A 13,471-nucleotide genomic window follows, 5' to 3' on the forward strand; every position below is an offset into this window, starting at 1 on the left:
CTGAAGGTGCTTGAAACGTCACGGCGAATGCTTTTGAAGAGATTCAGGTGCATTTTTCGTAGTAGGGGATCTTTCCTAGGAGGTACAGGTATCTGATATGTAATAGGGAGGGTCTACTTTGGTTGTTATGTGACAGGGTTTGTTTAGTTTTGGTTGTTACATAATATGACTTTGACTGTTTCGTAATGGGACGTGTTGGAGTCCACTAATCAAGCGAGGGAATTTCATTAAGTTATTTCTCTTCAAGACGTTTATCAAGACGTTTCAAGATATTACAAGACGTTTTTATGATATTTTCTTCAAAACATTTTTCAATACATTTCAAGATGTTTTAAGACATTTTTTTACAAGACATTTTTCAAGATGTCTTAAGTTGGTGTGTCATAAGCTTTGCTTGCTACATAATAGGCAAGACACAAAATCGCAAAGAAAAGAAGAACTAGAACAATAAACAGCCATTGAAAAAATTGAAAATTATGCAAGTATTTCGGTCAAGGCCTCCGCTTGACCGTCCTCAATGCAGAATAAACTGATAAAAATTAAAAAAAAAACCTTAAAACAAAACAAAAGACTAAATTATGATGACCCTTTCCCAGTAACGGTGAAAGGGTAACTGAATAAAAAACACCAGTCTAAATGTCATTTCACAATTTCATCTTACTTACAGCACTCTTAAAGGCTAATCGCTTCCCAGGTACATTATTATCAGATATTTTATTTGATTGTGCAACAAAAATTTGAGGATTTATGTGAAAACGGTCAGTTAATAATTATGTCACAAATGGGACTTACAGAAGTTTCTCCCGTGTCTCTATTGAGAGCTACCTTTTGATGTATGTGCTTTTTTTATCTGAAATGCTTCCCCAAAAACGTGAATGAGACCTTGGGGGAAATAATGGAGATGCTGTCAAATAATATGAAATGGTACGGAGTATCATATAAATGTTGAGCCAAGGCAAAATAAAAAATCTCAGACCTTTGGTGTAGCCTAGTGGCCTTGTCTATTGAAGAGATATATTCTAATAACCTCTCGCCTAGTTGCTGTAGGGTTTTTTCAATATAAAAACGGCCAAAAAAAACAGGGAATTCTACAAACACCCCTACCCAGAATAGGGCTGGTTTTATCTTTGCCACTGTTTAAAAAGCTCTGTATTTTATTTGAATGTTTAAAGGTGACATTAATTGGTTGACATAAATTTGGTTGACATAACTCGGTCAACCAAAGAAATAACTATTCCTATTCTTATGCAGGTAGAGTAATGGGAGGAAAATGTAAATACCTATCTTTATGCGTAGGCCACATTAGGGAGGGAAAGGGCATTTTCCTTCCAATGGAACTGTACCCCAGACAGCTGGACCAGAAATCTAGTCCTATTATATTTATTCAATAAAAAGATCCTACGAAATAACAAATTCCACACGCAGAGAAATCATTGTTAGGCTTAACAAAATGATTGAGCCATTGATTTCCCATTTCCTATGACTGTAAAATAAATGTATGTATGTAATGTATAATATGTATATAATGTATATAATATAATGTATAATAATAATGTATAATCATACAATAAATGTATGACTGTATGTAAGATATAAAATAAAAGTGAGAGTACCATTAGGGCTAAAATATGCAATACCTTCTTACATTATCAAAAGTTTTTCCTTTTCGTTTTTACTGCTATGAATTTAGTACTTATATTAAGGGTATTCTTGAATGAACATACCTATGTGTATAAGCTACAAGATGATTCAATTGCATAAGTGAAATATACTCTAGTTTGGTCTTGGATTGGTAAATATAAAGGGCACAGACTTTTGTACATACAGGTTTTATCAATAGAAACAAACTTACAAAGCGTTATTAAAACTCGACAACGGGAAAAACAGAACGTAGAAAACTTACATAGGATAAAATATAAGCAAAAAGAACCCTGAATTAAAGAAAGGTGGGGGCTAAGACCCCCTTAAGATATTTTCAGGGTTTTTAATGAAAATTCCCTGTTTCTTTGAGCAAAGACTATGCACCCTCGGTTGACAAGTGTACATTTGAGCAGTATTTTTTCTTAAAAATTTCACATAACCTTGTTATAGGTTATTGGGTTTTTAACGAAAATACCTCGTTTCTTTGTGCCAAGACTATATAACTCCGATTAACAAGGGTACACTTGAATAATATTTCCATTTAAATTTCATGTTATTTCGTTAGATGTAAATTTAAGCAACATTAAGGTATTTCTGAGAGGTTTTAATGGAAATGCTACGTTTCTTTGAACCATGGTCATGCATAATCACGCCACTGTGACAAAGGTGGTTGACCCCTCTAGCAAGTAGTTCCAGCAGGGGCCCCTAAAATCGAATTCCACGGGGAGTGTAGAAACCAACTTCAATCAGACCACAGCGAGCAATAACAGCGCGGCCCCTATTCAATTCGAACGGGAACCCCCTAGCCACCATTTCCAGAGGAGAAGTTTTTTATCATAGATCATAGATAACTTTAAACCAAATTAAGACTTATATGAATTTAAACCTTGTTAAGAGTTATTTTTCAGAAGATATTAATAAAAATCTCTCACTTCTTTCATCGGGTGTTAGATTTAAGTCACACCACCACCGACAATTAATTTAACATCTTCCACCTTGCCTGTAAGCTAAAGAACATGCTATTCCAGGCAATTCATGCCACCGTAACAATATTTGGCTTCCTCTTGGCACCTGATAATATATATATGTGTAATTGTTCCTACGATGTTTTCCAGAATTTTGATGATAAAAATATGATTTAGATCCATTGATTCAGGATTTTGCAAGCCACCCCTCAAAGTGATGCCTTCCATGGCAATTCATTCCACTGTGGCCCATTATTACTGACCCCTTAGTAACCACTGACCACTACCTCATCATTCCTAAAATGTTTTCCATATATATTATTGTTAAAATCATACAGTAAATCCATATATGTTATTTTTTCAAGCCAACCCTACGAAATACACCATGTCATTTTACAAATCCGTGTCACACTACAGCTGGCTCTCTGGAGTCCCTCGTCATTTCAAAATCATTTTAAGTCATTTCTTGATCAAAAATTATGCTTTAACTCCATATGTTTGCGTCTTCTTAAGCAAACCCTTACTTGGTGCCCCAAAAACACTTCACACCACAAGTTTCATTAAGAGAAAAATCAAAATTCAACCAGTTTCAGGAACAAAAATCAGTAAATAACAAGTTTTGCGAATAAAATCAGCACGCAGTAAGTTCTATGAAATCAATTTCACGAGGAGAAAAATCAATACACATGTTTTACGAAGAGAAAAATCAACAGGTAACAAGTTTCATGAACAAAAATTAGCAGGCAACAAGTTCCACGAGCAAAAATAAGAATGCAAAAAGTTCCATGAAGAAAGTATGTTTTACGAGGAGAAAAAACAAAGCACAAGTTTCACGAAGAGAAAATCAACAAATAGCAAGTTTCACAAACAATAATCAGCCCACAACAAGTTCCATCACTAAAACCAGTTTCACTATGAGAAAAATCAATGTACAAGTTCCACGAAGATGAAAAAACATATACCAAGTTTTACAAACAATAATCAGCTAGCAATAAGTTCCAAGCGCCAAAATAACGAAGTAACAAATACAATGAAGAAAATCAGTTTCACGAGGAGAAAAATCAATGTTCAGTTTTCATAAAGAGAAAAATCAAGGTGCAACAAGTTTCACAAACAAAAATCCGCATGCAACAAATTCCTTGAGCAAAAATCTGCACGTAACAAGTTCCATGAACAAAATTAGTTTCACATGGTGAAAATCAATGCACAAGTTTCACGAAGAGAAAAATCAACATGCAAAAAGTTTCACAAACAAAAAATCAGCACACAGCAAGTTTCATGAACAAAAATGATGTTGTTAGAACAGGTATAATAAACTAGCTATCATCAATGAACAGCCACAGATTGCCATAGAGACAGCTGGATAAGAAATCTTGGAATTGACGGAGCTTGGAGTGGAATTGGCAGAATCGAAATTGTGGAATCGGGGAGAAAAAGTGCCATTTTTTTACAAAACTACTGGAAATAAGGAAAAGGCTCGTTCAAGGAACATTTTAACTTCTAAGTGGCCTGAATTGCCCTGGACTATCACGTTCTAAAAATGAAATGCTAGGCTTCGCTGTTCAAACATAAACAGTGTTCAATTTTAGATTTGCGAGGTTATTTTTGTGGGAAAAAGGCTGAAAATGTCCTTGAGATGATTATGGTTGGCACATAATTTCCACGGAGCAAGGCACATAATCTCATGGTAGTGTGAAGTGTTTTGGAGGCACCAAGAAAGGACTTGCTTACGAAAACGCAAATCAACGGAGTTAAAGCATATATTTGATCAAGAAATGCCTCAAAATGGTTTAGAAATGATTAGAGGTTGAAAAGGTCAAGGCAGAGTATGACACGGTGATGTGAAATGACATTTCTTATCACGTAGGGTTGGCTTGCAAAAAACACGAATCATAGATTTGATGCATTATTTTTTAGCAAGAAAATATCTGGAAAATAACTTGGGACAGAAGAGGTGATGGTAGAGGGTGCCAAAGGGTCAGTAATAATTGGGCACGGTGGTGTTAATTGCCCTGGAGGGCATCACCTCGAGGGGTGGTTTTCAAAAACACAAATCAATGGATTTAAATCGTGTTTTTATCATGAAAATATCTAGAAAAATGTCTTAAGAATGACAATATGTATCTTTGGATGCCATAGATTAGCCACATATGGCCACAGTGGCGTGAATTAGTTGAACTAACATGCTCTACAGCTTAAAGCTAAGGTGAAAGGTGTGAAATAAATCTTTTGGTCGTGGACTGACCCGTAAAATCTAACACCCTGTCAAAAATTAGGGATCATTGTTAAGGGTCCCCTCAGGCATAACTCTTAATAAGGTTTAAATTTATCTCTAATAACAACCGTCCCGCTCTGGAATCGTTTGCTAGGGTGCACTAACCATATATTGTTAGGGAGTTGCGAATATGAATAACCATGGCTCGAAGAAACTTAGTATTCCCATTAAAACCTCTTAAAAAGTTGTGAGTTCCCACTAAAACCTCTTAAAAATAACTCTTAATTTATTTTCAATTTTTCTATACTAACAAACCTCCCCTCTGAAAATATTGCTAGGGAACCCCCGTTGGAATTTGATGTTAGGGGCCCATTGGAATCACTTGCTAGGGTCCCATTAGAATTGTTTTCTAGACCCTTACTGCAATTGGATGTTAGGGGGTCTGCTGGAATGGCTCACTAGGAGGTGAGTCAGCAGCATATTTTCCAAGTGGCGTAAATATGCATAGCCTTGGTTCAAAGAAACTTGGCATTTCCACTGAAACCTCTCAGAAAAAAATTTTATGTGGCTTCGATTTAACTCTAACCAGATTAAGTGAAAATCGAAGATAAAGTATTATTCAAATGTGTGCCGGTCAATCGGGGATGCATAGTGTTGGCCTTACGAAACGAAATATTTTCATTAAAAGCCCTCAAACTTATCTTAATGGGATATAAATTTACCTCTAACGAGATTATTTGAAATTTGAAGAGAAAATGCTATTCAAATTTGCGCTTATCATCCGGGTATGAATAGTTTTGGTTCGAACAACTAAAGCATTTTCATTAAAAGCCCTCAAAACATCATTTATGGGTTTAAATTTGCCCCTAATAACAACACATTCCTCTGGAATTGGTTGCTAGGAGCCCCTGCTTTGTTTTTAATTTATTCATCCTTTTGCTTATATGTTATCCTTTATAAGTTCTTTTCACGTTTTGTTTTTGTCTTTGTTATTTTATAATTGCTTTTTCAGTGTTTTAATAATGCTTTGTGAGTTTGTTTTCCTAATAAAATTGTTAAGTCCAAAAGTCTGTGTCATTTAGATTTATTGATCCAGGATAAAACTTCAATATATTTCACAAATACAATTTAAGCATCTTTTAGTCTAAGCACATAGGAATACTCATTTAAGAGTGTCCATGATATAAGTGTAAACTTCTGTTTAGTAAAGAGAAAAGAAAAAACTATTGATCTAGTATGAAGGTGTTGTATATTCTAGCCATAATGGTACTCTCGCTTTAATTTCATCTCTGATAGAAATATTATATGACAAAACTTTCTAATGCATTACTTGACATGCAGGTGCATACCAAGTGTAAACAATTTCTATTAGTCGATTTTCCCCTCTGCATGTCAACTATTGAAATCATAGGAAACATGTAATCAGTAGCTTACTCAGTCTAGTAAGCGGGACAGGGATTTTTCCGTGTGTGGAATTAGCTATTTCGTAGAATCTATTTCCTGAATCAAAATAGTAGGAAAAGATTGTTGGTCCAGCTGTCTAGGACGCAGTTGTTTTAGATGGAAATGGCTATTTCGACTCTAAATGATGTCAAAAATCTTCAGAATATACAGGCTCCATGAGAAAAATGCATTGAATAGAATAGAATAGAATAGGTTTTATTTGCACAATCTCTCGTAGTCATAAAACTAAATGGCGCTTGTGCTTACCAAAAAGAAAAAAGGATTAAATCAAACGACAAAAAAAAACAGAAAACAAATAGTTTAAAATCAACAATTGTTAAACTTTGATACAAAGAAAGGGATGAATGAGTTGGAAAAACGATTTGTGCGTGAAGGAGGTGCTGCTAATCTGTTAAATTTCTTCAACCTAGTACTTCGATGTTTCACTAAAACTGGTGGTAGTATCGATCTGTATTTATCACTTCTGAGAAGATATTGGCCAAATTCAAGGATCAAACTGAGACGACGCTCTTGAAGAGAGGGAATTTGTAAAGTGGATAATGCTAACTTATATTCGGTAAAAGCATCGCACAATATTACTTTGACTGCTCTTGTTTGTATTGACTCAAGCTGGTCACTTAGGTAAATAGTGTTATTGACTTGTGGGCCCCATACGGGACATGCATACTCTAAAATTGGTCGAATGTAAGTAGGATAGGCTATCCTTAGTTGTGTCACTGAAAAACCAAATCGACGCATTAGCATAAGTGTCCGCATCGCACTATTTGCCTATTTGATAATTTTATCGACATGGAGGCTGAAAGAGCAGTCGATGCTAAACTTGACACCAAGCACTACTGCCGAAGATTCACTAGGATAAGGAGGAGGAGGGCACACAAAGTCTCTCTTCAGGGGATTAAAGCGAAGGATTTTAGCCTTTCCTTCGTTGATTTGGAGGCTGTTCGCAGTACATTCATCTTTGAAGTTGTTGATTATTTCGTTGCAGAATTGGGGGACAGCCTCAGACTTCTAAACAATGTACTTCAGTAGGACTGACAAGTCGTCTACATACTTAAATCTTTCTTCATAGCTGGAAAGGATGAAATTTATCACTGCCAAAAACAGTAGACTAGCGAGCTTAGTACCTTGTGGGGCTTCGCATGTAAGCTCAACCCATTCGGAGTCGGTATCTACTGGGAAAAGACTGTAAACGCACTGATAGCGGGCTTGTAAAAAATTGATCACTAAATGGAGAATATGTTTTTGCGCACCCATGGTGCGTAGATTTGTGATAGCAACGGAATGGCGAATAAGATCAAAAGCCTTTCGGTAGTCTACGAGGAGAAGGTCGACTATAGCACTTTCTCGGTTGAGCGACTCGACAATGAGATGGTACATCCGTACTAAATATACAGTTGTGCTGCTGCCTCTTAAGCATCCATACTGATACGGGTCTAGATGTGCAGAGACCTGTGACATAAGTTTGCGGTAAATAAACGTTTCTGCAACTTTTGAAAGGTTCGGCGTTATTGATATAGGCCGGAGTGGATCTCAAGATTTTGGACACCTTACTTTTGGAATAACGTGGACATATGCTCTTTTCCAAGCACTAGGGAATACTTGCTGAAGGAAACATTGGTTGATTATAGAAGAGAGTGGCTTAGCAAGAAAAATGGCGAATTCACGTAACAGCTTTACTGGAAGCTCACCTGGGTAGGACGCACAGTTTAATCTCTTGAAGTTTTATGCAACACCGACATTCGTACCGTCATTATATAATACCCCAGCGCATCACATGTGCGCTGACAACGTATCATCCAATGTCCCCCCTCTCCATTACGTAACACAGAAGTGCATGTCCCCCTGAATTACGACGGGGAGTTCCCCTTTTGACTAATGGACTCTAACAAGTCATAATACGTAAAAAGGAAACCCTATTATGTAACAAGCAGAGCCTATGACATAACAACCAAAGAAATCTTGAAAAGGTCGTGTAGCAAAAATGTCTTAAAAACGTCTTGGAATGTCTTGAAACGTCAGGAAAAGTGTCTCGAAGAAAAGTGTCTTAAAAAATGTCTTGAAATGTCTTGAAACGTCTTGAAAAAAATGTATTTAAGAAAAATATCCTTAAAAAATTGGCCTCCTTACTAGTAGACTCTAACACGTCCTATTCAGTAACAGTCAAAGCCCTAACATGTGACAACCAAAAGTAAACAAACCCAGTTACATAGCAACCAAAGAAATCGTGAATAGATCATGTAGAAAAAATATCTTAAAAACGTCTTGGAATGTCTTGAAACGTCAGGAAAAGCGTCTCGAAGAAAAGTGTCTTAAAAAATGTCTTGAAATGTCTTGAAACGTCTTGAAAAAAACGTATTGAACAAAAATGTCCTTCATAAAATTGGCCCGCTCGACTAGTAGACTCTAACACCTCCTATTCCGTAGCAGTCAAAGCCCTATTATGTAACAACCAAAATTAAACAAACCCTGTTATATAGCAACCCTCCCTATTACGTAACAGACACATGCATCTCCTAGGAAACATCCCCTATTACGCAACAACCACCTGAATCTCTTAGAAAACATTCCTTATGACGTAACAAAGAACCGCTAGTTTTCATGGAATGACGGGATAGGGTTCCCATGGAAACATGGGTTAGGGCACCGGTTAAAACTAGGGATAGGGATGCGCTTAAAACCAGTGTGGCATCACTACTCATCTGCTACCTATAAATGAGACAAGCTACTGTGTGGCAAGAGAATGGAAAATGGGTAATATTCATTATCCCTCTCACCCACTGACTCAGAAAAATTTAATGACAATGAAAATATGGAGAATCCGTACATTCTACATATTTTCGGAAGTTTATGCACCCTCCCCCCTAAAAAAGTTATTGTTTTATATGCTAATAATTAGCATTATTCAACCTGAAAGTTTACAAAAGATATGGTCATTATTAAATGCATATCAGGCCCTTTGCCCAAATCATTCACTTTTCCTTAAGCTTTAACTATGGGCTTTCACCCTGTGCCTTGTTCTTATTTCTCCCTGTGTTTTAAGAACAGATTGAGTTTTATAGTGTATGAAGCAATACACCAAATTGTACTCTTTTGGGGGGAGGTAAGTCAGTGAAAAAAAACAGTTTCAGAAACATCAAAATTAGCTTTATACAATCCTTAGACGTGGTAAAAGATATAACAATCAATGAATGAAAATACAGGCCATTTTAGGAAGTAGAATATGTCACACCTTTTCAGCCCTTTAATGATGGCTAAATTGGTCTATTTCTATAATTTGATTGAAGGTATGACTGATCCACTGCCCAATCTCTTTTATTTCAAATGTGTTACAAATCAATTTCTGATACCCTCCCCCTGGTGATGCGTGCAAGACCCACACCCTGAAAAAGTAGAAAACTTGTAGCTGAAACTGTTCCTCCCCCTTCTCCTGTGAGATTTATTAAAAATATTTTCTTTTACATCGGTTTTTTTTTTGTCATTTGCTTCATTGTTAAACCTGTTAAACGAAACGAATTGCTGTAAGCTTAGTTCTAACCAGATTTTGATGGTATCTTGAAGAACTTAACATGGAAATGAAGCGAGTATCCAGTGTGTCTACTCTTTTTCACCCCCACGGCTTCTCATTATTGGATGAGTAGTTAATTGTTCAATGAAGACTGTTTTACCTTTCCTCGGGCTTTAGCTTTGGGTAGTACTGGTCGGCTTCTGTCATTTGGCTGGACGTGTTTCAAACGGATCCCCTTTTCAACCTCTTTCATCATTGTAGTCCAATCTGGTCTTTTCCTCGGTGTTTGCCTCAGTCTTTCTAACTTTGCTTTTGCAGATTCCGATATTTCTTTCTTATCTGAATACAAAAATAAAATATAATATAAAATAACATTAAAAAATATAAAATGTATAAATAATATAAAACGTATTCTATGTTTTGTATTGTTTCAAGTTGACTTATTTATGTTCTCATATTCTAAATAATATGTTCATTCTTTATATTTGATCGTGCTTTCATGCGTTTTATGTTCTCAAAAGTTTTCATATATTTATTTATGTTCTCTAGCTCTCATGGGATATCGTCAACTCATATTTTTCATACATAAACGAATCCTCCCGTTTCCACATATTCCAAAACTAATTCCGTCTCTCAATCCTTTTTTTAGTGAGAAGAGATAACCATTCCTGGTTACTGATTTATGACAAAGTGACATAAAAATGTTTTCGTTAAGTTGAGTACGTAGTTTTTAATTTCTTAGTTTATTTTTACGAATTTGTTTACTGATTAAATGAAAGAAAGAACACTTTCAAGCAAAAATATAGAGAGAAGTAGAGACTGGACACCTTTAACAGTGGAGTTCCACTAATGTTTCCAGAAAGTCTTTTAGAGTCTAAAAAAAAGGTCGTTTTATTGTAGGTGTTTCATTTAACGAATGGTTTTCCAACATTTTAAATGAAAATATAATACTGCAAATTACGTATATTTTGTTGCTGAGACATTTTGATAAAAGCTTCAAGAAACTTATAAAGTTAAGAAATTGCCAAAAGAATGATGTCACCGATAGTGAAACTCAAAATGATTTGTAATCGTTTTAAAGACGAGCCAGGATTCGCAGACATATTCAGGGACGTATATCCACGAAAATGTAGGGGGAAAAGAAATGTATTTTCCCAAATCTAGGGGGCAATTTTCTTATTGTTTTTTTTTTTAATGAAAGGGCCAAAAAAAGCATTCTAAAGAGTCTAGAGACTGTGTAATCAAAGGAACAATTGCCCCCCCCCCCACCAACTACCTCATTTTATTCTCTACTTCAGATCCTTGTACTAATTTCTCAAGTTAACTGACGTGACCGCCCATAAAATATATAACATCCATAAAATATCATGATTTACATTTTGAGTAAAATCTCGTAACTTATATATTACAATATGCTAGGGGTGTATTGCAAGATGGTTTACTGGCTCTTATATTGGAAAATAAGAACTTTGATTAAATATCTAAAATATAAGTAATCTCAGTTTATTTATATTTATTTTCATTCAAAAATCCCCAGAAATTTAACCTATGCTTTAAGAAATCTCCCGACGCTGGGAGATCGCTTCTTCTCCTTGTGTCGTAGAACAAAAACACTTATGGAGATTACATATTGCTGTTCTTTTTCTCTTCTTTTTAAATGTTACTATATTGAAGAAATGGTTACATACAAAATTAGTAGACAACGAAAGACGACCGAATCCAGGATTTTGTCTGGGGGGAGGGAAGGCAGAAATAATTTTTGTTACAGTGGGTTACCCAAAGAATTTTTGTGAAAGGGGGCTGAAGTTTTTTCCTGCAATTCTATACCAATTTACGAGTTTGATATTTCTTTTGGGGGGAAGTGGGGGAGATCAAAACCAGTTCCCCTTCTCCTGAGTACTTTCCAGCCATATTTGATTACTTTTTGCGTATTTTCTTTCTTTGTTGAATGGTTCATAACACATAATTTTGAATTACATCTGAATTTAATTGCCTATATAAATAAAATTATACAGCTAGTAATCCTACCCGGAGATAACTAGCAAAAACAACTTATTCTGGGATGCTACTGCTCAAACGATAAAGATCATGACTGTATCATTTTACATAAAAAAAACTAGTTTTTTTTTAACTGAAAGTAAGGAGCGACATTAAAACTTAAAACAAAACAGAAATTACTCCGTATATGAAATGGGTTGTCCCCTCCGCAATCCCTTGCTCTTCACACTAAAGTTTTTAATTGTTTTAAAAAGCAGAATTGTGGCAAAGAGTCAAACTTTAGCAATTTTCCCCAAACTTTAGAAATTTTCACCAAAGGGTTTTGTGATACGCTGAATACGATGGTGTGATTTTCGTAAAGATTATATTACTCTTAGGGGGTATTTCCCCCTATTTTCCAAAACACGGCAAATTTTCTCAGGTTCGTAGCTTTTGATGAGTAAGACTAAATTTGATGAAACTTATATATTTAAAATCAGCATAAAAATCTAATTCTTTTGATATATCTATTGGTATCAAAATTTCGTTTTTTAGAGTTTCGTTTACTTTTGAGCCGAGTCGCTCCTTACTACGGTTCGTTACCACGAACTGTTTGATAGGCATTAGAGGATGTCTCTTGCCCCATATATAATTCACGATATGATGAAGTGGTCCACATTCTTGGAGAATTGCCAGCTGCTATCTTTTTTTTTAAACATTTTTCTTATGATATCCTTGAGTCGTCAGAGATCCTGCAGACGACTGTAGAAAGGACAATAGTTCGTATTTGTACATGTGTGCATGAAGAATCCTAAAAAAGGATGTAAATTTATGACTGTTCGGGGTGGAGGGAAAACGAGAGAAAATTTTCACTTATGTTATTTATTTTGCGTTGTTGCTATTGCGAATGCGGAATGTAGCGTTTTGAGACCTTGTATAGCTTATACATTCCTCTTTTTGTTATTATTATTATTATTATTATCGTTATTAGAGTTATAATAATAATGTGACATTGAAGAACCCCCACACGGGCTATGGAATAAATTTCATAACTTTACTTCAATACTTCTTGCATAGTCTGCCAAAGTAAATCATGGACATGTTTAACTTCGTTGTGCCTAGGTATTAAAGCGGGAGAAATACAGATTATTGGAAAGATTGAGACCCGTTCTGGTGTCACATCATACCGTCACGACGTTTTAGCAAATGACATCAGAAGAAACCGTTAGCCAAAATTTACTAGGAAAATAAAGAATTAATTTAATCGACAGTTACACATTTCTATTGACAGTTCACTTGGTCATCGTAAAATATTGTAGGAAAACAAGAAATGACGACAAAACTTTACCTGGCATGGGTGGTGGAAGGGGCGGGCCTGGGGGCATTGGTGGTGGCCCTGGAATCGTTGGTGCCATTTGGTTACTCAATGAATTGCTTCTCGAAAGAGGTTGTGAAAGTACTATAGATGTGGCAGATGTTCTCCGCTGGCCACTGGCAGGAACTGGTGGAGGTTGAAATATCCAAATGGGAGGCCTGTAAGATTTTTAAACACAACTTAATGCTTACAAGTACGGTTTCAAGTGCATCAGAATTTATAAATACGAGTATACAAACGAGTTCAGTTAGCCTCTTAGCTCATTGTTGTACAGGGGGCCGCTCAACTCACTTTTCTGTTTTAAAATAAATATCTTTTCTTCAATTTAT

The 13,471-nt window shown here is 35.7% G+C and overlaps 1 protein-coding gene across 6 annotated transcripts in view; it reads right to left on the reverse strand.

Moving 5' to 3' along the window:
* LOC136034136 (troponin T, skeletal muscle-like) overlaps nucleotides 1-13,471 on the reverse strand; it is an 82,169-nt gene that overhangs the window by 47,695 nt on the left and 21,003 nt on the right. For all 6 annotated transcript variants that reach the window (XR_010619120.1, XM_065715308.1, XM_065715306.1 and 3 more), the window contains 2 exons: nucleotides 13,116-13,300; nucleotides 9,951-10,129 (listed from right to left, as the gene is read on the reverse strand). Coding sequence is in view for 5 of the 6 variants with exons in the window: in XM_065715308.1 (XP_065571380.1) it covers nucleotides 9,951-10,129; nucleotides 13,116-13,300 (364 nt within the window). In the remaining variant the exon portion in view is untranslated. The remainder of the gene's footprint in view (nucleotides 1-9,950; nucleotides 10,130-13,115; nucleotides 13,301-13,471) is intronic.

Source organism: Artemia franciscana, chromosome 12, assembly GCF_032884065.1.
Source record: "Artemia franciscana chromosome 12, ASM3288406v1, whole genome shotgun sequence".
In the NCBI taxonomy this organism is placed as follows: Eukaryota; Metazoa; Arthropoda; class Branchiopoda; order Anostraca; family Artemiidae; genus Artemia; species Artemia franciscana.